Below are 26,654 nucleotides of genomic sequence, written 5' to 3' on the forward strand. Positions count from 1 at the left end.
TCAAAGCTTTAATGCAAAGAGAGCGCCGCCCTTCCAGCGCTCCGCCCCTTTCCACTAACCACGCCTCTCCTCCGTGAGGTTCCGCCCACCTTCCGAGCTTCAGGGGAAATGAATGGCAGCGGAGCCGCTTGCCGCTCCGGGTATTGATTGGCCACCGGGCGCGGTGACGCGCAGGCGGCCGCGGGCGCACGCAGAGGGCGGAGCGGGCGGGGGCGGAGCCGGGCATCGGGGCGGGGCGCGGGCACCCGGGGGCGGAGGAGCCCGGGAGGCGGGAGGCGGGAGGCTCCCGGGCCGTTTAAGCGGCCTCCCTCCCGCCCCCAGCCGCCTGCTCTGGCTCCGGCCCTGTGCTGACCCCCGGCGTGGCCCACTCCGGCCCAGCCCAGCTACGCGGCTCCCGCCTGGCACGCCGGCGGCCTCGGGAGCAGCTCAAACCCATGAGGCCCGCGCGCCCCGCCGCCGGTGCAGACGAGACGGAGCTCCCGGCCCCCGCGGAGGAGCGGAGGATCAATGCGGTTCAGGAATCGATTCCAGCGGTGAGAGCGCTGCAGGGCGCGTGCTCCATCCCGGGGAATCCCGAGCCCTGACCCGGACCGGCTCCCGGGGAGACCCCCCAGTCCTGCGATCCCCTTCCTCCAAGCCGCTCGGGATCTGTGCCCCGGGACTCCGCGTCTGCCTTGCCTCCTCCATCGGCTTGCACACCCAGCTTGGCCCTTGCGCTCCCCATCCAGACATGGCTTCTGCTAGATCCAAGCGCCCTACCCCAGCATCAGAGCCCCCCCCCCCCCCCCCAGTCATTCAGGGCCTTATGCAAACATCCTTGTACAAACCCCAGTGTGAGATCTCTTGGGGCTGCTCCAGCACCCTGTGGCGATATTTGTGTTACCGCACGGTAGGGGGTCTGGCCTGAGCGTTTTAGGTGTTTTGTCTGTGACTGGCCCTAGATACAGGGAAACTGAGGCAGTCTTCCCTGCATCCAGCTTTACCTGATGGTGTTGTGGCTAGTGGTTCTCAGGCTAAGGGCCCAGTGGGATGCTATTTGGGGGGCTTTTGGCCGGGGCAAGTTAGCATTCAGGTGGAGAGACTTGCCTTTGAGACGCCTGTTTTTAGGAAATGGGGAGGAAAAACCAAGAAGGCACCACCGAAGGCCGGTCGGCTGCTGTACACTGGAGAGGTGGTGGGAACGCCCGAACTGGAGGGCCACAGTGGCCCTTCTCTCCAGGTACCTGCCCGGAAGGAATGATGAAGGCTCTGGCCTATTGTTCCCAAAGAAAGCTCTGGGCTTTTCTTTTTTTTTTTTTTTGAAGTGGGTGAAAGTTCACCCGTCGGGTTTCTGGTAACTCTCCATCCCTTTGTCTGAACCTGGCAGCCAGACACATTCCCAGCCCTTCACCACTAACAGGCTCGCTTACTGTGAGGTATTAGGGAATCCAAAAACAGAAATGCGTGAAATCTCCCAAAGCAAGCTATCTTCTTCTTCTTCTTTTTCTTCTCCTTCTCCTTCTCCTCCTTCTCCTTCTTCTCCTTCTCCTTCTTCTCCTTCTAATTTCAAAATGTAAACCCACAATTTAGTTTTCTTGTCTGGTCTTTTCACCCATTTAATAATGCTTATCTCATTCCTCTCCAGTCCAAAAGTGTAAAGGGGCAATACATACAAAGGATGAGTGTGGCCTTTGACATCAGTAGAGGGGGATCAGCTTGAAGATTTCGATTGCCTTTCAAATATTGCTTATTACTGGGCAGCTGAATGCCTGACACTATTCTTGGAGGGGAACTACGTATCCATGCCAAAGGCAAAAGGGACTTGTTCTTTCTGGTTTAGAACCTCATGGGTTTAAGAGAGACGTAACATGTGTGGACCTCATGCCCTGTGTGTGTGTGTGTGGTTTGTTTGATTTGGTTTTCTCTTCTGCATGTCTGTGGGCTTCCTGGTTTCAGAGAACAGTGGCTATATTCTGAGAAATTACTCCTTCCCGTTTTGATCAAGAGTTTGTATTTCTTCTCTGTCCCTTTGAATACTTCTATAAAAAGGAGGAAAATGTCTGTTTTTGTTTGTTGCACCAACATTCAAACAGCTCTAGAATGGAAAAATAAAAACCACTTCAGCTGATTGAGCAGTCTCTTTGATGGACAGAATTTGCTGTCATCTTATTTCAGAGTCTTTCACCCATTCGAAAATTAGAAAACACAGCGATTATCTTTTGGAGTATCATAGAATATAATTTTTGAGTGGTTACATGTTATTGTACTCCACCAATATTAGTGGTGTCTTTCTTGATGATCCCTAAGTCTCCTCTGATTTTGATTGACACAATCCCTCCATTATCTGTTTTTCTATTATAGTCTAGATTGGAAGGCTATTTATATGCATCAATTTGACTTGAAAATAAGCCTGCAAATACAAAGTAATTCTAGAAGAGTCCTGGTTATTATGATTCACACATTAAAATATTGAAAGTAGTTTTCCACATATTTTTGAGTTCATTAAACATCTTGGTGTGCATTCACCATAGTTACATGCAGGTCGATTCCACGGGAGCTTTGTGGGGAGGGGACGACACACTGTCGTCTTTGAACAATGTGCCCTTTTCCCTGATAGTTGTGTTGGGACTCAGTTGAGGAACAGTTCATTAGACCATAGTTTATGCTCTGCCTAAATAAAAGAACACCTTGCAGATCCACTCAGAGTGGACACTCAGTGATTACTGTGGCTTTGGATTGTCTTCCAGACTCCTGCCATTATATGAAGGAAGATTGTAAGGGAACAGTTAAAAAAAAAAAATCGTGGCTCCTAAAAAACACTTAGGATGTGAAAACATTCCTCTGGGATGCAGCATATTTTGTACCTTGCTTTATTTCTTTCAGTCTAGTCTCTCAAGACACCTAAGCTTGTGCCTGCACGTGCATACACACACACACACACACACACACACACACACACACACACACACACACACACACTCCTTCCTTTCTGTAACATCTCTGACCTGATAGTGGCTGTTACCATTCAGTTACTGCCCGTTTGTGGCAGCAACTGGCTGATACCTACATATTTGTGGACTTACAAGTAATAGAAAAGCAGATGAGTGCCGGGCGGTGGTGGCATATGCCTGTAATCCCAGCACTCGGGAGGCAGAGGCAGGCGGAACTCTGTGAGTTCGAGGCCAGCCTGGTCTACCAAGTGAGTTCCAGGAAAGGCACAAAGCTACACAAAGAAAACAAAACAAAACAAACAAACAAACAAATAAAACAAAAAAGAGAAAGAAAGAAAAGAAAAGAAAAAGAAAGAAAAGCAGGTAAGTTTGAAGAGTAACAAAGTCCTCGTCCAGAGTCCTGCAGGTAGGCAGAGGCAGACCTTGGAGTTCAGTTTCTTATCTCTGCAGCCACTGTTCGCTCACCCTTTCTGCCTCTCCGCTGGAAAAGGATCGTTCTTCGTCAGCCCCAGCTGTCACTACCCTACCGATTAGATTTTAAACTGAGTGCGTGGGAAAGCATCTTCTTCACAATCTAAAGCATATCTGATGTCTTTTTGGACCGGTTCTTAGAGCGTTGAACCACAGAATGGGGTGGTCGTCTATCTTCCCTCTCCCGTTAGTAATTGCCAAGAGTGCCATCACAGATTGTGGCACTATCTGCACAATGTCATACTCAGCCCTAAAAGGAAGCTGGCATGGTAGTGGGTGCTGTGCTTAGGGTCAGTTAAAGCTGTGGCATCCAAGGGCGTTGAAGGGGCCTTGGGGATATTCATTGCCTTGGCCTTGGAGTTTTCTGTTCATAAGACTCAGGGTTCTTCTGGCTCCATGGCTGTCTGTTGCCCTTCTCTATGGATCCTGTGCAGTCTCAGACAAATTGACTATGGCTTATCTCCGTAGCTGGGAGGGCTGTATTTTTACCCATCCATTCAAAAATTATTAAGTTGCAGCAAAAGATGAGCATTGTGCTTGAAACTGGAAATAAAATAGTGAAGACCACCTTCATAGATTTGTGTTATAGTGTGAAAAGATGAAATTAAAAAAAAAATGTTTAGGGACCAAGTTCTTGCTGTTACAGTAAGGACTCTGCTTGGGTGGGCAAGGACAAAGTCATTCTTTGTGGTGTCTGGAAGATCTCTTAGCAGGTGACATGAGTTAGCTTGAAGGAAGAGAAGCAGGCCGAATGTTCTAGGAGAAATAAACAGTCAGTGCCTTCAAGCGGATGAGGCCTTCCTGGGTCAAGGGAACAGAAAGGAGGTAGTATTAGCCAGAGGGCAGAGAGACAAGGAGGTGATGCCTTGAGCTCGGGGAATAGCTATTGAGGCTTGTGGGTCAGGGATGCATCAACGTGTTACCCTAAGCATTTTGGGAGGCTGAAAGATAGTTTTAAGTAGAGGTGCATGATATGATCTGCTTTTAATAGTTATGGCTGCCATATGAAGAAGAGACTGTCTTGGGACAGGCAACAAGGCCAGTTATGAGGCTACAGTTTCACAGGTAGGAGATGTTGCGTGCTGGTCTTGATTTCAGTTGGGCACTGTGGAGTTGCAGTGGTGAGCTGATTTTGAATGTATTTTGAAAGCACTGTTGACAATATTTGGACCTGGGGAGTGGGCAACAAAGGAGACTCAACCTGTGGGTTTGGTCTCATGCCTATGAATTCTGCTGGATGAGCTACAGAGCTGCAGAATCCAGTGCTGTGGTCTGGATTTAGTGTGCTGATGTATAAAGGTTGGTGCTGAACTGTTCTTTCCCTCCATAGCTTTGGAATTCTGCTGTGGGGCAAAGAACACATAAGAATAACCCAAAAGCCAGAGGCAAAGGAGATTATTGGGAAAGAAAGTGGCTAAGTCCTGCTTCACTGTTCGCCTTTCTGAATGTGATTGCCACGCCCAGAACTAAATCAGAGCCCCTGCAGGTGTGTCCATCCAACCCATGGCCCACGTATGTTTCAGGCTAGCTGTGAATGAGGCCTGGGATGTTTGTAGATGACAGTATCGTGTCACAGTGTTAGAAGGTTGGGCACCCCTGCATGCTGGCTACTCTGTCCCGGGCACTGAGTAGCCATTAGGTTGCTTTCTCATTAGGTACAGATGATTTCCATAAATGGGGGCCCCTTTTCTCTCAACCCTTTTTCATTCTTTCGGGGGTTGGAGAGAGTAGGCTCAGAGTGTGGGAGCTGGCATTTTGCATCTGCTTTTCCATTTAGGTCTCTTAGGATTGGTTTCTTCGGAAGCTGGAGGAGGAGGAGGAGGCTTGATTGCACTCTGGCAGATCAAGAGAAATTGAAAAATTGTATTATTATTTCCCAGCAGAACAATTGTGCCATCTTTTCTCACTGAGCCCCAGAGAGTACATTGTTCCCAGGATGGTTGCTTTTTTACCTTTGTTTGTAGTATAAAGCTCATCCATCCACCAGGACAGGGTACGTCGACCACAAGAGAGGAATGTCTTTCTCTGTAGCTTCTCCTTTCCTCCCCCCCCTTTTTTTCCCTCTTTCTTTTTTCCACTGCATGTGTATGCACAGATGTGTGTATATGTGTTCATGTGCATGTGTGTATTGTATGCATGCACATGGAGGCCCGAGGCCAGCAACAGGTGTCTTCTTCAGTCACTCCAATAGTTTTTGAGACCGAGTAGCTCACTGAATCTGGAGCTTACTGAGTAACCTAGGCTAAGTAACCAGTGATGGAGATTTGGTCTGAAATCCAAGATGGGGATGAAGATGTCTCCATCTTCATAGCATTGGGATTACAGGTGTGTGTACCGATGGTGCATGTTCCGATGCCTAACTTTTTTTTTTTAATATGCATACTGGGGATTGGACTTGTCTCCATGCTATGCTTGCATAGCAAGTACTTTGCCCCCCAAGCCATCTCCCCTCCATCCCACTTTATTTTTAACCTGAATGGTTTCTGCCGGGCAGAGACTAGCCGACGTGGCCACACAGCTTCTTTGCTTGCAGGAGAAAATGTGAAAGTCTATCCCCCGTGCTGTGTAATGGTTTGACTATTTTTAGACTAGGGCTGCTTGAGATATAAGTTGCTATTTTAGTCAGCAGCCTGGTGGTGGGTAGACAGCTCCTGCTTCACCCTACATGGAGCACTCTCGGCTTGATCCAACGTCAACCATTTTGGAAGCTCATACTCCACCCTTTGAAATTCCTAGTAGGGTATGAGCCTCGGAGCTCAGTGGTTGCCTCTCGGGCTGAGGATGTGGTGGACCCTCGGGTGCTTGGGGCATTATGAAAGCATTCTTCCCCAGGGTGTAATTATTTTTCTTTCTACTAATAAGAGCTACAGAGCAGTGCCTCCATCCCATAGGAAATGAGTGATATAATTTAGAGGATTGCCAAGGGAAAGGAGGGTAAGCTGGGACATGCACATCCACGTGCGAAGATAGCTTGGATAAATTCTGAAGCTACTAGGTGGGGTCATTTGTTCTTCAAACTGGTTAGTGGATACACTCAGTAAGTTCATATAGGGTCTAGCTAAGCAGCTAGTCCAAGTGAAATATCTTCACTGTGCCATGTCCAACCTGCACTGGGTATGGGCTTTTTGGGGACTCCCTCTTGTGTCTTCCATTATTTGATCTGAGGATACCAGGTTCCTCCTAATTGGAGGAAAATATTAGTTTGTCTTTTGTTTAAAAAGAAAGTTTTAAAGATAGGTCAGATTGGAAACTGGTAAACGAACAAAAACAACCTCCACACTATCTGGATTTTAAAAATGGCTTTTTTGGTTTGCTTTGGGTTTTTGTTTGTTTGTTCATTTTGGATTTTTTTGTTGGTTTGGTTTGGGATTTTGGGGGTGTGTGTGTGTGCGCTGAGCATGTTGACAGATGGAGCTCTGGGATTTCAAAGCTGTCAAGGCTTTTACCCATTTATTTCTCTCTGCCTTTTGCTTTGATCTCTCTCTCTCTCTCTCTCTCTCTCTCTCTCTCTCTCTCTCTCTCTCTCTCTCTCTCTCTCTCTCTGTCTCTCTCCACATGTGTTAACCTCCAGAGAATAGTCAGAATGATGCAGACATCACCAGAGCCTGGTGTGAGGGTGGCGTTAGGTGGGGTTAGGTTTGGAGGGCTCTCTTCACCCTCTTGCTAGATTGGAACAGCAGTCTTCTGAACTGCACATTTTCATCCTTCTGCTGATAAATGGTAAGGTTAGCTTGAAGGGAAGCCTGGGCTGTGAGCATCCGGGTGGGTGTGCCAGGCTGTGTGTATGCATTTTAGAGCCACAGCATCGGGTACTGATAATGTGTGTGGTGTTTGAAGCAAACTCTTTTCACTCGGGGAGAATGGAGGTGAAAATGTGCCTCCTTGTTTAGGTGGCCTGGATGTAGCCAGGTATCAAATAAGCTGCTTGGTGCCAGAACAGGTGATACAATACAGGGAAACTAGTCTGGCAGGCCCTCTAATGTGGGGTGCAGGCTATCCAGATCTGCATACATAAAGCTTCACAAGTTCCGAGTGAGAAAGCAGAGACCTTTCAAATGCAGCGTGTACTCTTTTGTTTAATGACAATCACTAAAATTCGGGGGGCGGGGAGGGGGGCACAGGGGAGCAGAAATCCTTGCTTTTTTTAAGATTTAAAACTTGGTTTTGCACTACACTTTTGATTTGGGTGAGGGGGTACAGCTGAGTTTGATAGAGTTTCTGTTTGCTTTTGCTTGGCACGAGATTTATCTATTGAGCAAACTCAAGGTCTGTTTCATTAAATAAACTAGATGTTTGCTTTAGATTCAGTGCTGCAGGCCAAGCTGACACCTCTTTAATGGTTTTAGTTTTTCTTGTTGATAACAGCAACCTTTTCACTTAGAGGAGAAGGTCGGGTTAGAGTGTGTCTCACGTGATGGCTTCTCTGTTTCCATAGTTTCATGAACCATCGGGCCCCAGCCAATGGCCGCTACAAACCAACGTGCTACGAACATGCTGCTAATTGCTACACACACGCAGTGAGTACAGCTTCTCTGTCGCCATCCTTCACTCGGGGCTGTGGTGGGACAAAAGCCTTCTCTAGTGACGTCAGCACTAGTGATTGGAACTGCTCATCCTTGTGACCGGAAGTACCGGAGTGTCAATGCTGGGTTTTGCCACTAGAATCTGAAAGTCGTGAGCATGGAGAGTGCACTGGACACTCTAACCCATAGCCCATGTTCTCCTGGACTTGTGCGCCCCAATACATCTTCAGAAGAACAGTAGGAAGTCAGTACCCTGGTGAGGGGACAGTAAGGAAGCTGGCTTATGGATGCTGTGGCACTTGAACAAAAGGCACTGCTTTTTCAAGACAGCTAGCCGCTGGGCTTACTTGGCAAGGGCAAGTCATGACTTGTTGAAAAGGAGAGTTTTTTTTGTGGTTGTTGTTGTTGTTGCTTGGGTCTTGTTTGTTTTACCAAGTGATTCTCTGAGCCGGGGAGGCTAAATCTTCTCACCCTCACAGTGGCCATTGCGTTTTCCTATTTCATTATCCATTTCCTTTAGCTTTGGTTTTACGATTCTCTTTGGAAGTTTCATCCTGTAAGGCCTTGGGAGAGAAATCGTGACTGAGATATTGTGATATTCTAAACACTCACTAAATATGACTATTTAGACGAGGCTTATGTTACGGATGGGGTTGGGCCAGTGCGGTGGTTTGGATATTTAGATAACACAGCCTGCCTTCAGGAATAACATTTGTGTAGGTCGGACCTGAATTCTCCTTACCTTTTCTCCACATGTCATAAGTTACGGAATTATGCTTAAACGGAAACTTAGTAAGAACTGATAAAAGCTCCCTGCTAATATTTTAGAACAGCGTATGTGATCTTGTTAAATATACACATATTTGGGAGCATTATAGACCCATGAAATTTCTGAAGACAGTATCTATGTCTACCGCCACTGTTTCTTTAAAGAGAAGGTATTATCAGGTGTGGTGATGCATGCTGGCAATTTGAAGGCTAGTAAGGATTGTGCCAGCCTGTCTCAAAACATGACAGTACCACCGGCAAACATAAATGAGAGGGTGCTTTCACATGAGAAGAGTAAAAGGGACATAATCTCTAAGGGTATTTTTTTTTTTCAGACAAGTTTTTCTTTATGAAAAAACATTATTGCTCGTCCTGCTCTTCTGCTGTACGAGACCAATGAAAACTGGCATCTGATGTTGAAATTTGGGTCTGTGGTGTAAAATATAACACAGAAGCTGACCGTGGTGGTCCTGTCCTGTCATCCCATCACCTAGGAGGTGGAGAAGGGAGAGCGCAAAGTCGTCCTTGCCTACTTAGTGGTTGGAGAGGAAGGACACTGGAGGGAGGAGGAGGGAGGGAGGAGGTGGCAGTCCGAATTCTTAGATTCCGGTTTCCTCAAACTGTGGGCTTTGGGGATGGATAATTCAACGTGTACTATTTAAAGTGATGAAAGCCCCCCAACCCCCTTTGTCCTGCAAGGACTCCCAAATAGATACAATGAGCAGGGTCCGAGTTAAAAACCAAGACATACTAATCCAACAGCTGATTGGGCGTGGGGGTGTTTTATACAGTAGAGTATGGATTTGATTCACTCACGTGTCCTTAAATAGCGGGATTGAGGCCAGGATGGAATGCTTGGAAGTGAGGACCTCTCTGGGGAGCCTACAGCATACTTGATGTTTGGATATTTGAAATACCTCCTGTCTATCAGTCTAGAGAGGAGAGTGGACTGCGCTCTTGTTAATGAAATTAGGATAAAGAACAACTATTTCGCAACAGTTGGGCAATGTTGTGTCTGCTTGTTTGTGCGCTCGTCCGTTGGCCCAGTTCCCTGGAGCAGGAACACCTGCTTCTCCCCTTTTGATTAGCCAAGGGGGACAAATGTTCGCACAAAGCTTCCTTTCTCGGAATCGGCAGACCTCCGTGATTTTTAAGCAAAAGTCTCGACCCCGTGGACACCAAGGCATTCATTTCTCTTTCCCTTCCTCGCAGTTCCTCATCGTTCCGGCCATCGTGGGCAGCGCCCTCCTCCATCGGCTGTCGGATGACTGCTGGGAGAAGGTAACAGCATGGATCTACGGGATGGGCCTCTGCGCCCTCTTCATCGTCTCCACGGTGTTTCACATAGTGTCGTGGAAAAAGAGCCACCTGAGGTAGGCGGGGCGGGGCGCTTCTTGTGCATATCCACACAGTTGACGAAGTGTGTTCTCAGCTCCCGGGCTGCTGCAGTTTAGTCAGGAGGGTGGCGAGTGGACCTTCTCCCGTCCTGGAGGCTTTGAGCTGTCCCCGAGTTCTAGACAGTCTCTTAGGGTTGGGCAGTTGTGAAGACCCCGCTGAAAGCGGTAGGTACCCTGGCTGGCTTTCCGGGTCTTACAGCTAAGAGCCTGCGAGCGAGTTTCCAGTGATCTCATGCACACCAGAAATGCTAGGAGAGCCACAGCTATGGCCCGGCAAGAAAGGCCATTGAACTTTGCACTCCAGTCCTCCTACTTCTAACCTTGAGCAAGTAATGCCACCTCACAGGAAGAGCCCCGGTTTCTTCATTATGAAACTAAAGATTGTTATGCTGCCTCATAAGCTTATTGTCCTGCAATAAAGTGAATAAGGTGATAAATGTGAAGATAATGTGACAAGTGTAGAATGTAGGACGTGGTGACCAGGAGATACATCATGGTGAAGATTGACTGTGAGGTACTTTCCAAACATTATCGTAGTCCTTGGCCTCCCAGTATGAATGTAAAAGTGTTTGTCAGTGTTAGGCTGGAAGACAGAGCATTATTTATATGAAAACATGTGCTTACCAAATAAAACCTTCAATACTTGAGTAGATTAAATTCCAAAGAGGAAAACAATTTTTAAAGGAGCGGAGGACTTGGAGCAGGTGACAGGTAATTCAAAGGAGCATGAAACTTGAGCTGGGCATAGTGGCACATGCCTGTAGTCCTAGCGTGGAGGAAGGAAAAGTGGGAAGAACAGAAGTTTGAGGCCAGCTGGAGCTGCATAAATGAGACTCTGCTTCGAAACAGAAATGTAAGACCTTTGGTTTCATAAATTGTCAAAAAAAAAAGTCTCCCCAGACACGAAGGCACTCATGCTTACAATTCCAGTCCTTGGGAGGCTGAGACATGAGAAATAGCATGCCTGTGAGGCTACCCTGGATTACATCGTGAGTTCCAGTGAGCTACAGAGTGAGATGCTGGCTCACAGACACAAAGCACACAACAGAAAAACCGTTGCTGGGGAGGAGGCAGGCTTGGGGGGAGGCCCCGCACCCTGCGTTATCCTTTTTCACTATATCCTTTAAAATACTGCATGAAGCTTGCTTTCTGCTACCCTTTCCTATAAAGTGACGGTTCCCTAGGATTCAAATAAAACCACAGCGCTGAATCACAAGGGCACCCTGGGGCATACTCACAGGAGAGTCACAGAAGTACCTGTGCTGGCTCCCCAGGACACATAGTCACAGGACCCAGAGGCCTGTCTGGAAGCGGAGCACTTCATTATCTTCTTGGCACGGCCTGATGCTTGTGGCTGCCTCGGCTCACTTGGCTCTGATGTCTAGGTTTCTGAATCAATAAAGAGTTGTAGATGCCGACGTCAGTATTCGGGGCCTCCCTGGCAGAGGCTAGAGAAGAGGTATAATAGAAATAAGACTCTCTTGAACCTTGAAAGAGCATTGCTAGAATCACAAACCACATGTAGATTTTTTTTTTTTTTTTTTGCTCAGCATTCAATCAGTGTTTTTTAAAATGCCCAGCCAAGTCTAGAATTAGGGGAGAGAAGGAAAGTCCCAATTTCTGAGTTTGTGCTGGGTACTATACCAAGAACATAGCCTACCTACATTTCCCACATTTAGTGTTCTATGTGCTCAGATTGGTCCCCTTTTTGTGCAATAGTGTGACTCAGAAAGGTGGCCGGTGGAGCTTTTTTGTTTTGTGGCGAAGTGGTACTGGGGACTGACTCTTGGATTTCGTGTATGCTAGGCAAGTATTCTGCCACTGAGCCACATTCCCAGCCCTCTTTTCACTTTTTATTTTTATTTTTTTTTTTGTTTTGTTTTGTTTTGTTTTTCGAGACAGGGTTTCTCTGTGTAGCTTTGCGCCTTTCCTGGAACTCACTTGGTAGCCCAGGCTGGCCTCGAACTCACAGAGATCCACCTGCCTCTGCCTCCCGAGTGCTGGGATTAAAGGCGTGCGCCACCACCGCCCGGCATACTTTTTATCTTGAGAACAAGTTACATGCTTTGCTACTCAGGGCAGTCTTGAAGTCACTGTGTATCCCAGGTAGACCTTGGCCTTAAAATCATCCTGCTTTAGCATTCCAGTAGCTGGGATCACAGGCCTGTGTCACACGGACTAGCTGGTGGCAGAGCAGGAGGGAGGTTCTAGGTTTGAATATCTGCCCTAACAATGTCTAGAAAGCAGGATTAGGAAGTCCTCAAGCCTTGCTCGGAATTATGATCATCTCAGGAGTTCAAAATAAGAAATGGAAATTCTTCGCTTTCCTCCTCTGTGCTCTTGTTCCCAGCTCTTTCAGAGTAGAGTCTTGCATCCATGAGATGACTACCTTTATTCCCAGAGGTGGTGAAGTTCGATTGGACGTTTGCTTCGTTAGACCTGCCGCTAAATTCTCAGGGAGTCAATTGCAGCTTCTGCACTAGTCTTCTTCACAAATCTGGTTTTCACTTGTTCACTCCCACATCCTTGTCGATCTGCTTTGCCCAACAGTGTGTACAGTGAGGCCGCGCTGAGTGCTGAAGCCCCACAAAATGGTGGCTTTTGCTTTTCTAGAAACCAAAAATAGACTCAACATAATGCTGTGGAGCGGGGTCAGGTAGCACATGCCTGTAATCCCAGCACTGTGAGAGGCGTAGGCAAGCGGACCAAGGGTTCAAGCCCAGCCTCAGCTACATAACAAGCTCCAGGCCAGCCTGGGCTATATGAGACATCTCAAAACAAAACAATAAAGACCATCCTCTGCATTTACATTTTTATTTATTAATTCATATTTCAAAAGATTACTTATATGTATATATGTATATGTGTGTGAATGTATGCCATGTGTATGTGCTGACCAAGGCCAGAAGAGGACATCAGATTCCCTGAAGCTGGAATTATGGGTGGGTGTGAGCTGCCGGACATGGATGCTGGGAACCACATGCAGGTCCTATGGAAGAGCATGTTCCATGGAAGAGCGGTTTGCACTCCTAACTGCTGACCTATCTCTCCGTCCCCATGCATTTCTAATTTTAAATGACCTCAACAAAATACTGGGTCTTTCTGACATTTTATGAGTCGACCTCAGTGAGTCGGATCTTTTATATATATTTTCTGGCTTTGACTCTGGACCAATTCAGAAATGCAGTGGCTACCTATCCATTTACGCAAATACGCCATATTTATGTCTCTTATTGCTGGCCCTAAATGACTGATTTTCCTTGATTACTGTATGCTGTCTACCTTGGCATGCTTAAAGTTGAAGATGTGAGAAAAAACAAGAATGTAAACTCAGCAAAAACAAAACAGAAGACTTGAAAATGGGACAGGGACCTAGTAGAAGGAAGAGAGGGGCGTTGGGGCCGGTAAGAGATGGCAGAGAAATGAGTATGACAGACTGTGTTGTGTGCGTATATACAATTGTCAAAAAATAAGTTTAGAGAAAGCATGTGACCTCAGCTTGGGACGTATTAGCTGGGTGCTAAGACGGAGCCCTGTTTTGTGATAGGAACCATGCAGCAGTCTGCCCTCGCAGAATTTCATCTTCCAAAAGAAAAGGAAAACATGAGAAAAGACTTACATCACCTGGCTATAGTGGGGCCCCACCGTCTTATGCCTGGTGTATGTACAGCCTGAAAATATAAAGCTTTTTACTGTGGATTCCTGTCATTAAAAAGAAGAGCTGTGGTTTTGAAGGGCGAGTTATGAACGGAGATGGTAGCCTTGTAGAGGGCTGGCTCCTACTTCCTGTTTGAACGTTCTGACAAATTTGCCTGCCTTGTGTTGACTTACCCCAACAGGACAGTGGAGCATTGTTTCCATATGTGTGATCGAATGGTCATCTATTTCTTCATTGCTGCTTCCTACACACCATGGTGAGACAGAGTCCCTGGGCCCTGGGAAAGTGTCTGTGATTAGAAGTCCTCACTTCTTTCCCCGCTTCCTCTCCATCCTGCCCCACAGCCCTCCTGCATGACTCCACCCCTCCCACACTGCATACACACTTTGCATACACACTTGCCCCCACCCAGCTCCCCCCACACACACACACACTTTGATTTACTTGGTTACATTACTCAGTACCTGGAAGGGCTGTCTGGCATGGAATCGTTTCAGAGGAGGTGCCGTGGACTTGGGTGTAGCTCGCAGGCTCCCTTTCCCCCTCCATCTTCTTCCCATCTACCTCTGCCGCTTTTCAGAATATTTGCCAGTGAACTTTGGCAAATGGAAATGCTGTCAATGCGTATGAGGAAAAGCAGGCTTTCTTAGCCTCTTTGTTTCTGCTCACTCGGTAGCTGGTGTAGATCTGCACCGTTCCCACTTCTTTTGCTAAGTAAGTAACTAACCATACTAGTTAACTACTTAAAATATCAAGTCTCCTGTGCAGTTCCCTTGATCTTACTGCCCTTCAGTCAGAGAGCAAATGCAGCCCCTTGTTGCTTTAAAAACCGAAATTAAAGACACTTTAGTTTTCCTCTATTAAGACCTGGCCCAGTTTTAAACACTCAGAACGTCCTGTTGAGCCCTCCGCTGTGGTAGTCAGTAGAAACAGCAGGCCTCTAGAATCCAGCTCATGCAGGCTCAGTCACTCAAAAGAAATGTAATTATCTGTTATAATAAAAAGAAGTGCAAGGTCTCCCCACTACCTCGCACTAAATTATAGGTCTGATTCATATAAGAACTAGCATGCTTAAAAGCTTTTGTGAAGCAATTTAAAGTAAGTAAATACATTTAAAAATTTCAGTGGGAACTGAACAGTCATGCATAGAGTAGGAAATTCATGCCCAGGTAGTTTTAGATACGTCCGTAGTTAATTTTCCACTTGGGGATATTAACTTTATAGTTAGAGCCAAACTGAACTTTTTTTTTCCATATTTATTCTTAATATACCAGGGCACATGAAGTTGTGGTATGTTGAACTGTGACAAGACACGTACCGTAGTGCATGCTAGAGGAGTTCTCGTGTTTTGTCTTGGCAGAGAGATTGCTAAAGGAGACAAGTATATTAGGTGTCTTACTGTGGGTATGTGATCCTGGTTCAGGATTTTATTCTGGGTTCTCAGTAAGCTTTGTAAGCATTCCAGATGCTTGCTCAGAAACAAAACAGCCCGCCATAACCTTTGCTTCAGTGGGCCCAGCTAGGGAAAGGCAGGCTCAGCAGCATTCTGGCGTCTCTGTTTTCAGATCGTGCTACTTTTAAATCATGTTTCATTCCCAATACTAAAATTGGACCAACAATCTTACCTTTGGATGATCAATTTCACCCAAACTTCCCAAACGCCTCCTTGCTGTGTTGAAGGCCTGTTAGGCTATTGTGTTCTGTTTCCTGTGACTAGGAGAGCGTGGGCTCTGACTTCCTGTCATTTACCTTTTGTTATCATTTACATTTGTAGGTTAAATCTCCGTGAACTTGGACCCCTGGCATCTCATATGCGTTGGTTTATCTGGCTCATGGCAGCTGGAGGAACCATTTATGTATTTCTCTACCATGAAAAGTAAGAGAAAAATCATCTCCATTCCATTGCTTAACAGTGAACTGCCTAAATTGTTCTTGTGTTACAATACAATTTCCTCTGCTTATGCCTCACCAGAGTAGAAATACATAAAAAGAAAATACTGTGCTCTGCGTAAATCTTTACCTCCATTTGGTATTCACTGTTGCTGGACAGGTGGCACATGTATGTCACAATGAGGTTGAAAGACAATGCGACCCATCATTTTAGAGCCTCGGGGGACCTCATTTCTCATCCGGAGGCAAGCTAGCCTGTCCGTTTCATAGACACCTCACATGGAAAATAGCCTTTTCCTCGTTTCCATGGAGATCAAGGATAATGGATTTTAAGTGTCACAGCATAAAACTTACCCAGATAGAAATCTGGAGAAGCCTTGAGAAAAGGAGCTGACACTGGACACAGCTTCCTCCCCAACTACTCATAGCTGTAGTCAAAAGTATGAGTGATAAAAACAAAGGCATATTGAAATGTACCATTTGGGACATTCTTAGTAGGAGCCAAAAGAAAATGAACTTTGCTGTGAGATTGTGTCTCCCGGGAGTGTCAGAAGCTACCCTCATGAAGTTTACCAACATAGCCACCTAAACCATATCTAAACAAAGAGAATACCAAATAGACAATATGGATGTTGAGCGTATCACAGACACCTGACTCCAAGTACCCTTTGAATGTAATGAATGCTGAATGTATTATGTAATGCCTATCAATCCAAGGGAACATTTGCTTCTTGGGTTCACACTCCCAGGTGATACCCTTCAGATAGCATAGTAAGTAAAGACGGGCCTTTCTGGTAAGTCAAGCTCTGGAGCCCATTCTTCCTCCACTGGGGTGAGAGATCTCAGATGTCCTGTCGCCTAATGGGACGAGACTGGAAATACATGTGCACAATGAAGAGAAACAGGAAACACATCCTTTACTCTGGCTGCTACTCCGACCCTGAAGAAAGCCTTGTTTCTACCTGTTCTCACCATTTCAAGGTCCTTTTAACTCTGGATGGAACTGGTGGTGGACCAACCCGAGATGGGAAGGGGAAAAATAGTGTACTGGACTAGATTACAACTAGCTTTGATGGCAGATCTGTTGTTCTAGGCAGCCTGTGTCAATTTCTGGCCTTTTCATCCTAGAAGAAATGTTACCTCGCCATTACTCAGTTTGGTATTCGAGGGAGAGGCTCGGTGGTCTCCTACTGGGAACTGAGTTTCCTTGGTGTAGTTTAAAAGCGTATATTTCTCTCTCAAAATGAAGAAAGGGGAGGCTGGCGTGGGCATGATCTAAGCATTCCTGGAATGTATGTCTGACTTCTCTTGTGTTCCTGCAGGTATAAAGTGGTTGAACTGTTCTTCTATCTCACGATGGGATTTTCTCCAGCCTTGGTGGTGACATCAATGGTGAGACACAGCTGTATAATTTTAGTTACTTCCTTCTGAATTCCTGACCCTCTGATGTAATGATAGACAGTTGTTGTGTCCATTAACTACAGTCTGAGAGAGGAGCCTACGTAGAAAATGCAGTGTGCCACTGAGTTGCCCTAGGTACCGCCTGAGGCTTGGTGAAGCTGCATATGTTAGGTTGGTTCTGTATTCGTTTGGTCTGGATGATGGGTCTAGTGTTCCTAGCCCCTCACTGGCTTATCACCCTTCTTTCAGAGAAGAATCTAGTCAAATTGTTTGACTATAAAGAAGTGGCTGTTTCTGGTTAAATAATTGTTTGAGCCTGAATCTCTGGAAGAGACTATCTAGAGATTTGTTATAGTAAAGAAAACCTGAATTACCGACTCATAAAATCGAAAGAATTAGGATGGTGGTGGCCCACAATTGTGGTCCCTATCCACCTGAGGAAGAAACATCGAAAGTTTGAGATCAGAAAGTTTTTATCCCCAAATTGAGAGAGAGAGAGAGAGAGAGAGAGAGAGAGAGAGAGAGAGAGAGAGAGAGAGAGAGAGAGAGAGAGAGAGAGAGAGAGAAGCACACTGTTGGGTATTTTTCAGTTCCTTTCACTCTATTTTTTTTTTCACTTGCTTTTAAGTAGTATTATTTCCCTTTCTAAGAAAGGAAAGTGGCTGTTTCCTTGTTTGTTATTTTACTTTTAACCTTGCCTGAAAATAACTTTTGGGAATTTAAAGTATTTTGTTATCTTTAGTGGACTCTCGCATGGGGTGTATTTTCAGTTCTCTTTCCAGCTGAGTTACTGTTTAGAAATCTATGCACATCTCTCCCTTTGAATCCGAATCATACGTTGCAGTCTGATCTAGCGGTACTGCCTAGTTGCTTGTGTTCTCTGGCGCCTTGTGTTCAACACTGGGTGGGCATTAGCCACTGTATTAATTGAAGAAGTCCAGCTTGTTTAGTTTGAACTCTGTTTTTTTTCCCCCTCAGTTGCCCCGAGTCAGGATTGTACTTGAGATTTCATTACTGAGTTTTTACATACAATGTGAGAACATAATTCCACTATCCGGTGCCCACTCTCCTCAGAAAAAAAATGCCTCTCAGAGCTAAAACCTGGTTCTGAATATTCCCAAAATATGGCTTGTGAAAAAGACAAAAATTATATATCCTTGAGATGTGAGCTTGATGATGTCCCTGGCACTATTGCATATCTAAGTACATGTATCATTGTGTGTGTGTGTGTGTGTGTGTGTACATAGGTGTATATAGTTCAGTTGTGTGTGTGTGTGTGTGTGTGTGTGTGTGTGTGTGTGTGTGTGTGTACATAGGTGTATATAGTTCAGTTGGTAAAGGCACCAGAGAGTGAGGAGGAGAGGGAGGCACGTGACCAAAATGAGAAAATGGGCCATGGCTGTTTTATCGTTAGAGGGTAATTCAGGACAGCCAGAGCCATATAAGCAAAGTCTGCGTGGATTGGTTACTAATTATTAGAACAGAATTTCAAGTCAATTCCCTCTGGCTGTCATAAAAGCAGGCTTATCCGGTATTTTTACTAGCCCAAATCTTTAATCGGCCTTTTCATAGGTGGTATAATAGCCAGTGACTAATGTCTATGAAAATGAAGCAGGATAATTCACACCCTGCTGTCCCAGAATTTAGGGGCCAACAGGCAGACAGTTTCTGTTCAGCAGGAGACTAATAAAATTTTATAATGTCCTTGGCTGGGGGGATGGGGTGGTGGAGGACTCGGGTTGCTATGGGAGCATGAGATCCAAGTACTAAAATAAGTGATAGGTAAGCTGATTCAGAAAGACAAGTAGGAACCAGGAAGCGGTTGGAATGAGGCAGGTGTTACTAATAGAGGATACAGCACACCTCCGGGAGAGCGCCACCTTCTTTGGAGAATTGCTAATTATCTGGGGGATCTAGACAGAGTCCAGATCAAAAGGGTTATGTAAGAGTGAACACTGAGCTGGGGAGCTGGGGAGTCTCGGATCTCAAGTTAATCCTTCTGCCACAAGGAGCTATGAAATGAGATAATGAATTAAAAAAGCATCAGCACAGAGAGTGCAGGACTGTGATGCTTGAAGGAAGAGAAGCCAGAAACTGAGCTTCGTATTCTACCACCTCCCCCATTGTTTTCCTGTAGACTCCAAGTAGCAACTGAAGGAGAGAGCCGGGAAAGCAGCAGTCTGCCCAGAGGTTAGCTGTGAGCCAGTTCACGGGGCAGGGACCTAGGGAGGAGAGAGCTGCTGAGAGAAACCTCCAGGAATCTGCAGAGGAATGCGTTTGGACTTGTGCAGGATTTGTGCAGGGCAAAATTCTGTAAGCCCTCACTTAGAGTGACCATTTGAAGGTGATGAGCAAAATGGTATTCCAGAGGCACCCGCTTCGGGAAGAATGGTGTTTCTACCATCCCAAGTGGTGAAACCACACTGGACATCAAACATCCCCAGCTTGCAGGTGACCAGAGTCACCTTGGGACCAGAGTTAGTTGCCCTATGTCTTAGTTGTTTTTAATCACTGTGACAAAAACAAAAAATAAAAAAAATAAAAACAAAAATCAAAATGAAAAACCCACAGAAACATGAAGGGAGGAAGGATTAAGGATTTCTTCCGGCTCCTAACTTCAGAAGCTTTAGGCTGTGGTCACTTGGCGGTCGGTTGTGGGCTTGTGCATGGCAAGGCACATTGTGGAGGGAGCATGTGACGAACAGGGTGGCTCACCTCATGGCAGACAGAGAGATGGCTAAGAGGGAGCCAGGGACAAGCTAAAACCCTTCAGAGGCATACCCCGCCCCAGCGACCTGCTTCCTCCAACAAGGCCCCACATTCTAATACCTCATTATACAAAGTCCTCTGATCAAAATAGACAACATGCTAGACTGTAAAATCATCTTTGATGCTAAAGAATTGAAACTGCGCCCCCCCAAAATAAGATAGAGAACTCCCACATATTTAAAGATTAAACAACACACTTCTATATAAACTCCTGGGTGGGTCTTTGAATTGACCAGTAATGGAAATGCAACCTGACTGTTTGTGGGCTGTAGCCCAAGCCGTGTTGAGGAGTGTGGTGCTTTAGATGCCTCTGTGAACGTGCAGATTAATTGTATGAGTCAGCTTGACCAGGCCATGGTACCTAGATGTTTGCCAGTTGCCAGCCTGATTGTTGTGAAGATACCTCGTCAGTAATGATTGCTTCAATTCAGTAGACACAGAGTGTAGTTCCCTGTAATGTGCTGGGCCTAAGCAGTCACCTAAGGGACTTAAGAGAAAAAAGACTGAGGCCTTCCTAGGAAGGATCCTGCCGTCTTGGGATGCTGACTGCAGCAGCAGCATTACCCGGACCACAGTCTGCCTGCCCTGCTGCAGAATTCGGGTTTGCTGCTCCATAATTACACAAGCCAGTGCCTTAAAGTCCGTCAGTACACACGTGCGCATGCATGCACATCTGTTCTCCAAGCAGACATCGACATGTGTCTTACTGATTCTGCGCCTAGTCCTGCACAAGGTAGTCCCGGAAGCCTGACTGGGGTGAGGAGGGAGTGAAGAAAGAACAGACACAAAGCTGACATCAGGTGGGCTGTGCTAAAACCCTAGGGAGTTTATTATGTGCGGCATGAGAAGGAAGACTTAGCCAGCCTTGGTAGGAGGTCTCCATAGGGGAGCAGTCTCAGATTGCAGTCATCTGTAAGGAAGAGGCTGCAGTTGCTAGTTTTTACACATCCCTATAGGTCAGCCCTTGGTAAACACTAGTGTTTGGACCAAAGTGAGGCCTTGCCATCCCTCTGAGCCTTACCCAGAGAAAGGCTTTGCCATTGCCCGTGCATCTGGGGCACTGGTGACCGCTCTGTGTCTGTACCCATGTTAGTAACACACATTCACTCACTCAGGGCCGCCTCAGTCCCCCGCAGTTGTAGCTCTTTGAAGAACTCCGAGTAATAGAAAGAAGAAGGTTTGAAAATTAGTGGTGTAAGCATCCACCTTCAGATGGGGAGGAAGAGTAAGTCTAGCCTACAGTAGCTAACAGTGAAGAAGTAACTGGAGGGCTGTGGGTGTGGCTTAGTGGTAGAGCTTGCTTGGCGTGTAGGAGGCCCCGGGTTCAATTCCTAGGATTGAAGAGAGAGTGGGGGAGGGGGAATATGAATGGGAATGGATCAACAATTGGAGAAAAATAAATGAAACGAAACACTGTCTCTTTGAAAAGGTTACAATCAGCAAAACTTAGGTAGACTGAGCCGGAAGTAGAGTAAGCGTAAACTACCCTTATGAGGCATGGAATGCGGAATAGCACCACAGCCTGCAGCTGTGAAAGGATGATGAGGGAGTATTGTGAAGAACTTGATATCAATAAATACAGCAACTTAGATGAAGTGGACACATTTCTTGAATCATTTTCCCTACAACAGACTGAAGAAGAAACAAAGATTTGATGTCCTTATGATAATATATAAGGAAACTAAATGCATAGCCAGAAGCATCCTCCAAATAAACAAATAAACTTCCAAAGCCTGGTAGCTTTATTCATACATTCTAGCAAATTTTAGACCTAGAGTCAGAATAGTAATACTTCTACACAAACTTTCACAAGTGTAGTAGAGCTCAGTGAGGTGGGACATTTCCAGTACCTGGGAGGTAAAGGAAGAAAGATCAAGAGTTCAGGACTAGCCAGAGCTACCTGAGGGCTATCAATCATCAATCAGTCAATCAAACAAACAAAACAGGAGTGGAAGGAACACTCCTAGTTCATTTTCTAAGGCCAATATTACCCTGAGAATCAAACACACATTGCAGGAAAACCACTAACCAGTATTCACGAAACAGAGATGAGCAACAGAATATGAGCAAATCTAGCGTCATGAGAATGGAAAAAGAGTCATAATCAGGTTACATTTCATGTAGGAATGCAAGGTTGGTGCATCACTTAGAAATCAATCATTGAAATTTGCCACATTGAGAGAATCAAGGAGAAAGATTGGTTATCTCAACAGGAAGGAAAAGTGCAAATTTAGAAACTTCACATATCCAACAAAGGGCGCTTCTAAAAAAAACGCTACCAGCAAATGTATTTTTTGGTGAAAGACAATGATCGATAAGAAGGCAATAACCCTCACTACTTCTAGTCAACGTGCAGCTGATGTTCTAGCTATGCAGTAAGAAAAAAGAGAAACAAAAGCATGCTAATGGAAAAGAACAGGAACGGACTTTATCTGTGGATGACCATCAATGCATAGAAGCAGGTATTTACAGCAAAGCCCTAGGTATTAAGAATGAGTTTAGCAATGCAGTTGGATACAAGGTTACAAGAAGTAATGGCATCCTTCCTCAGGAGGCCTCACACCGGCTTGTGCCACTTGCCATGTCTTTAGTGATCCCTGAGGAATTTGGGCATATGTTGTGAGTACTCACAACACTAACATCAGTGGGATGCGGAAGACAGCCACCATTGTCCTTAAGGGTGTGAGAAGGAGATATGTTTGTGTGGTGATGGAGAAAGCAGTATAATCCCATTTATGTGAAGTTCTAGAACAGGTGGGCCATGTATGTGTGGTGGTAGCATTAAGATCAGTGCTTGTCTTGGTGACTGGAGGGGGTCCAAGATTCGTTGGCAATGGGGCACAAAGAACTTTACGGGGTATTAGGGTTATATAGATGTAATCAATGTAATCAAATTCATTCTGTTCTGCCTGATCTGTATACTTCACAGATTTAGTCACACAAACTCCTGGTTTGAAAACACCCATTTCCCCAGTCCCAAGTGAAGGTTCAAAAGTCGGCACACTTTAGTCCATATCCCAATTCTGACACTAGGAAACTGCATGGCCTTGAGAAAAGTTACTTAACCTCTCTGTTTCTTGTCAGTAAATGCTGTTGACAGTTAATAGTACTCAATTTAGGGTCACAAAGATTAGAGGGAATAAATACACGTGAGTGCTTTACAATGTGTCTACCAGGTGGTGCCAGCAACACCATGAGTCACAAAGACTACACTTGGCTTGCTCTGGCATTCAGTCTCTCCTAGTCTTGGAGTGTCTGAGGAGGTTAATGTGTTTCAAGGAACTGTCTCTTAATAGAATGTGTTTAAAAACTTACTGGTGTACTTGGTTGGATCTCTTGTTTATTTGGACAGAAAGGATTGGAATGTGTGAAACCCAAATCGTGGTGTCTCTGAGAACAGAGCCCAGTGGCCCCTGAGGAGGAGGTGGTGTTGCATGAGTGGCACTTCCACTTGGGGTTCCTGCTCCCCTAAGAATCTGCGGCAACCTTTATCCTTCTAGAGCAGTGCTCCTAATGCACATACAAGGATGTTGTATGATGGGTGTTGGTAGCCCCATAACCTGTATGAAGTAATACGTGTGTGTGTGTGTGTGTGTGTGTGTGTGTGTGTGTGTGTGTGTGTGTGAAATTGGCTTGGAGTCTTTTTTTTATTTTTTATTTTTTATTTTTGTTTGGTGGTTGGTTTTTTTTTTTTTTTTTTTTTTTTTTTTTTTGGTTTTTCGAGACAGAGTTTCTCTGTGTAGCTTTGGAGCCTTTCTTGGAACTCACTCTGTAGCTCAGGCTGGCCTCGAACTCACAGAGATCCACCTGTCTCTGCCTCCCGAGTGCTGAGATTAAAGGCGTGCGCTTTTGTTTTTGTTTTTAAAGTCTGGTTGAAGTCTGTTCTTGCCCAAGAATAAAGAAAGTCTGGTATCGGTCCTTTTGAGCCCTCCCCAATCTTTTAATCCTACCAAACCCAGAGGTTCCCATGAATGCTGAAAGCCGGGCTATTTTACCACACCTGGCCTTAGGTCCTGCCGCCTGGCACTTAGCTCCTCTAGGCCGCTGTCCTTGCTTCTGCCTGGGCCCAAGGCTCCTTCTTAGCAGGTGCCTGAGCTGGAATTTCCTCTTGCTTTTTCCTGACTTGGCCCCTGGGACCTTGGGGCCACATGGCCTTGCCCCGAGGCTGCCGCCTCCAGCACTCGGCTGTCTTAGGGCATCCACATTTCTTCTTCTCTTGCCTAGCTACCAGCTGGCTGGCTTTCTACTCCCCCTGCAGGCCCTCCCGCAACACCACCTCCATTACCACTGCATCCATTCAAGTCAGTTTACAGTTGACTCTTGGAGCTGGGCCTTTGACTCTCCCAAGACAGCCTTAAAAATTCTTGCTTTTGACCCAAAATACACAGGACTTACTTTACTACCTGGAAGCACAGGGCAAATTAGGAAATCCCTGGGGCTGTATGTCCCTTGCCAGCAGTCAGAATGCCCTAAATTCATACGAGCTGCAAAGATCTAAAAAAGCAATCAGTATAGATGGTTGCTAGCGAGGTCAAAGGCATGCGACCAGCCTGGCTGAGATATAAATTATAAACCAGTTTATTGGGCCTGCCGCATGTGGAACGAAGCTTTCAAAGAGCAATCTGGGAAGTGAGGATCATGCAGCCTTCAGAGGCACTTTATGGCCAGCTGTGATTACAATCTGCTTAGATACACAGTTAAATGAGCAGAATCGCCACCTTGTCCCGTGGAGCCTGTAATGTGTCCAACGGTCAAATCATGCCTGCAGATCCAAAGGGTATTCCAGGTCAATCGGGTCGAGACATTTGAGGGTTGCATTATGTTTCCAGATTAGGGTGTTGTTCACACGACACTTCTTAATATGTAGAAAACCAGGAGCCTTTGGGGGAAGGAAGGTAACTCTGCCCTTGTGAAGTAACATCCCACCTCTCCCTCTCTTGACAGAATAACACCGACGGACTTCAGGAGCTCGCCTGCGGGGGTTTGATCTACTGCTTGGGAGTTGTCTTCTTCAAGAGTGATGGCATCATTCCATTTGCCCATGCCATCTGGCACCTGTTCGTGGCCACAGCAGCTGCTGTGCACTACTATGCTATTTGGAAGTACCTTTACCGAAGTCCCACGGACTTCATTCGACATTTGTGACCCGTCTGTGCTAGGTCTTCAAACCAGTATTATCTCAGTTGAGGCACTTGGGTGGGGGTAAGAGCTGACTGGCGCAGGGGAGAAGAATGAGCAACTTGCACTGACTTGGTTTAATTTTTTTGACTCTAATTACTGTGAAAGTCTCAAAGCTGTGCCCGGGAGTTTTCCTCCTCACAGCCAACCAATAAGGTAGTGATTCATTCTCATTCCATTCCACTATCATGAAGGACTCTGGATAGACTTGGCCAACTGATGTTTACAAACCAGAATTTTGTATTTTCGTTTTACAGATTTTACTAGATGATTTTTTCTAAATTCCTAGGTCAGGTTGTCAAAGTCAGTGCAATAATGCAACTTCCTTTTTAAGAAAAACAAAAAGTCGTTTCTATCACTTTTCCCGTTCACTGTGTAAAGAATCATGGAAACGTAACACTACTTTTTACCATGTTTCATCTTGACATAACATGGTTATTTTTTAAAAAGAGGCGTTAGTTCTTTTGTACATTTTTAAAGAGCTATTCCATTGACGTGCACCCACACGGTTCCTCATTCATGAGAAGTTTTGCAGGGAGCGGTCAACATTCCACAAACAAACATACCTCTTCTGATGGTTTTATTAAGTGTGGAGAATTTGCCAATTTAAAAAAACAAAACAAAAAAACTGCAGTTTTCCAAACTTTTCTGCCAATCTCTGATCCTGAACTCAGTGCTGCTGTGGAGCTGATATCCTTGACCTGGTGTGGTCCACCGGGGATGAGAAAGTATTTTGATATCATCAACTTTTTCAGAAGACGTCACTTTACTCTAGGCCTTTGCCATGGTTTCTCCAGGGTCTCTTTCCACAGTGGAGGAGGATCCTGTGAGTATTATGATAGTATTGTTGGGTTGACCATCTGCCAGACACTCTCACGAGTGTTCTGAATTATGGTGAATTGTTGGACTGTCACACTGGTGGCAACGGTTCAGTCATCAAGGTTAAGTCACTGAACTTTATTGTATCAGTTTGATACCCATTTTTAATTGTGGGACTAGATGCATAAATTCACATTTCTGCCTTTTCCTCTGCATTTGTCAATATACTATTTTTTTCATACCATATATGAAACTTTGATTGACACATTAGAAACTCATATCAGTAGTCCATGTTTTCATGCTGACTCAGTGGAGTGGTATTTATATATTCTGGTTTTCTCTCAATGTCTTATATTAAGATTGATGTATTAGTTGCTTTGTTGTTATCTTTCTTGGTGTTTAAGAAAAATGAAGTCACCTTGCCTTTAGATCAGACATTAATATAACCTGTTAGTCTAGAAATAGGCTTGCTCAATGGAACTGTCAGATTGAAGATACACTTTATGAATTGAAATTCTGTACCATTGTAATTTTAAAAGAAAGTTTATTTTATGTGTGTGTTCAGGCTCTGATGTGGGTAAATTGTTGAGGAATGACGGAAGAACTGATACTGGCTGGTGATTTCTTCAGTAGGCATGGGTACCCAAGGATGAAACCAGCCGGCCTATTCTATATGCATGATCCTGAACATTTAGCGGCCTGTTGTTTTACTGTGTATAATATTTTACTTTAAATATATTAACTTTTGTGGATCCATTTAAAGTCTGCCCATAAGCAACACTGTCAAAACCACTCAAATGTATGTAAAAACTTGTGCTGTAGATTAGAATAAAGTTGTTACTTGGGTTGA

The 26,654-nt window shown here is 45.3% G+C and overlaps 1 protein-coding gene across 1 annotated transcript; it reads left to right on the top strand.

The window, feature by feature from the left end:
* The first annotated feature begins 243 nt into the window (after nt 1-243).
* Mmd (monocyte to macrophage differentiation associated) lies at nt 244-26,654 on the top strand. Its single transcript, XM_006972015.2, has 7 exons — nt 244-533; nt 7,837-7,918; nt 9,905-10,065; nt 13,929-14,003; nt 15,522-15,623; nt 16,960-17,029; nt 24,752-26,654. Exons 1-7 carry the CDS (start codon nt 508-510, stop codon nt 24,950-24,952), a joined length of 717 nt encoding a protein of 238 aa, XP_006972077.1. The 5' UTR covers nt 244-507; the 3' UTR covers nt 24,953-26,654.

Source organism: Peromyscus maniculatus, chromosome 8, assembly GCF_049852395.1.
Source record: "Peromyscus maniculatus bairdii isolate BWxNUB_F1_BW_parent chromosome 8, HU_Pman_BW_mat_3.1, whole genome shotgun sequence".
In the NCBI taxonomy this organism is placed as follows: domain Eukaryota; kingdom Metazoa; phylum Chordata; class Mammalia; order Rodentia; family Cricetidae; genus Peromyscus; species Peromyscus maniculatus.

Bases quoted from the DNA above. Each gene is read 5' to 3' on its own strand.
- Mmd (XM_006972015.2), top strand. From the start codon at position 508: ATGCGGTTCAGGAATCGATTCCAGCG. The intron at 7,919-9,904 runs GTGAGTACAGCT...CCTTCCTCGCAG, and splicing joins CTAATTGCTACACACACGCA to TTCCTCATCGTTCCGGCCAT. The intron at 10,066-13,928 runs GTAGGCGGGGCG...TTACCCCAACAG, and splicing joins TGGAAAAAGAGCCACCTGAG to GACAGTGGAGCATTGTTTCC.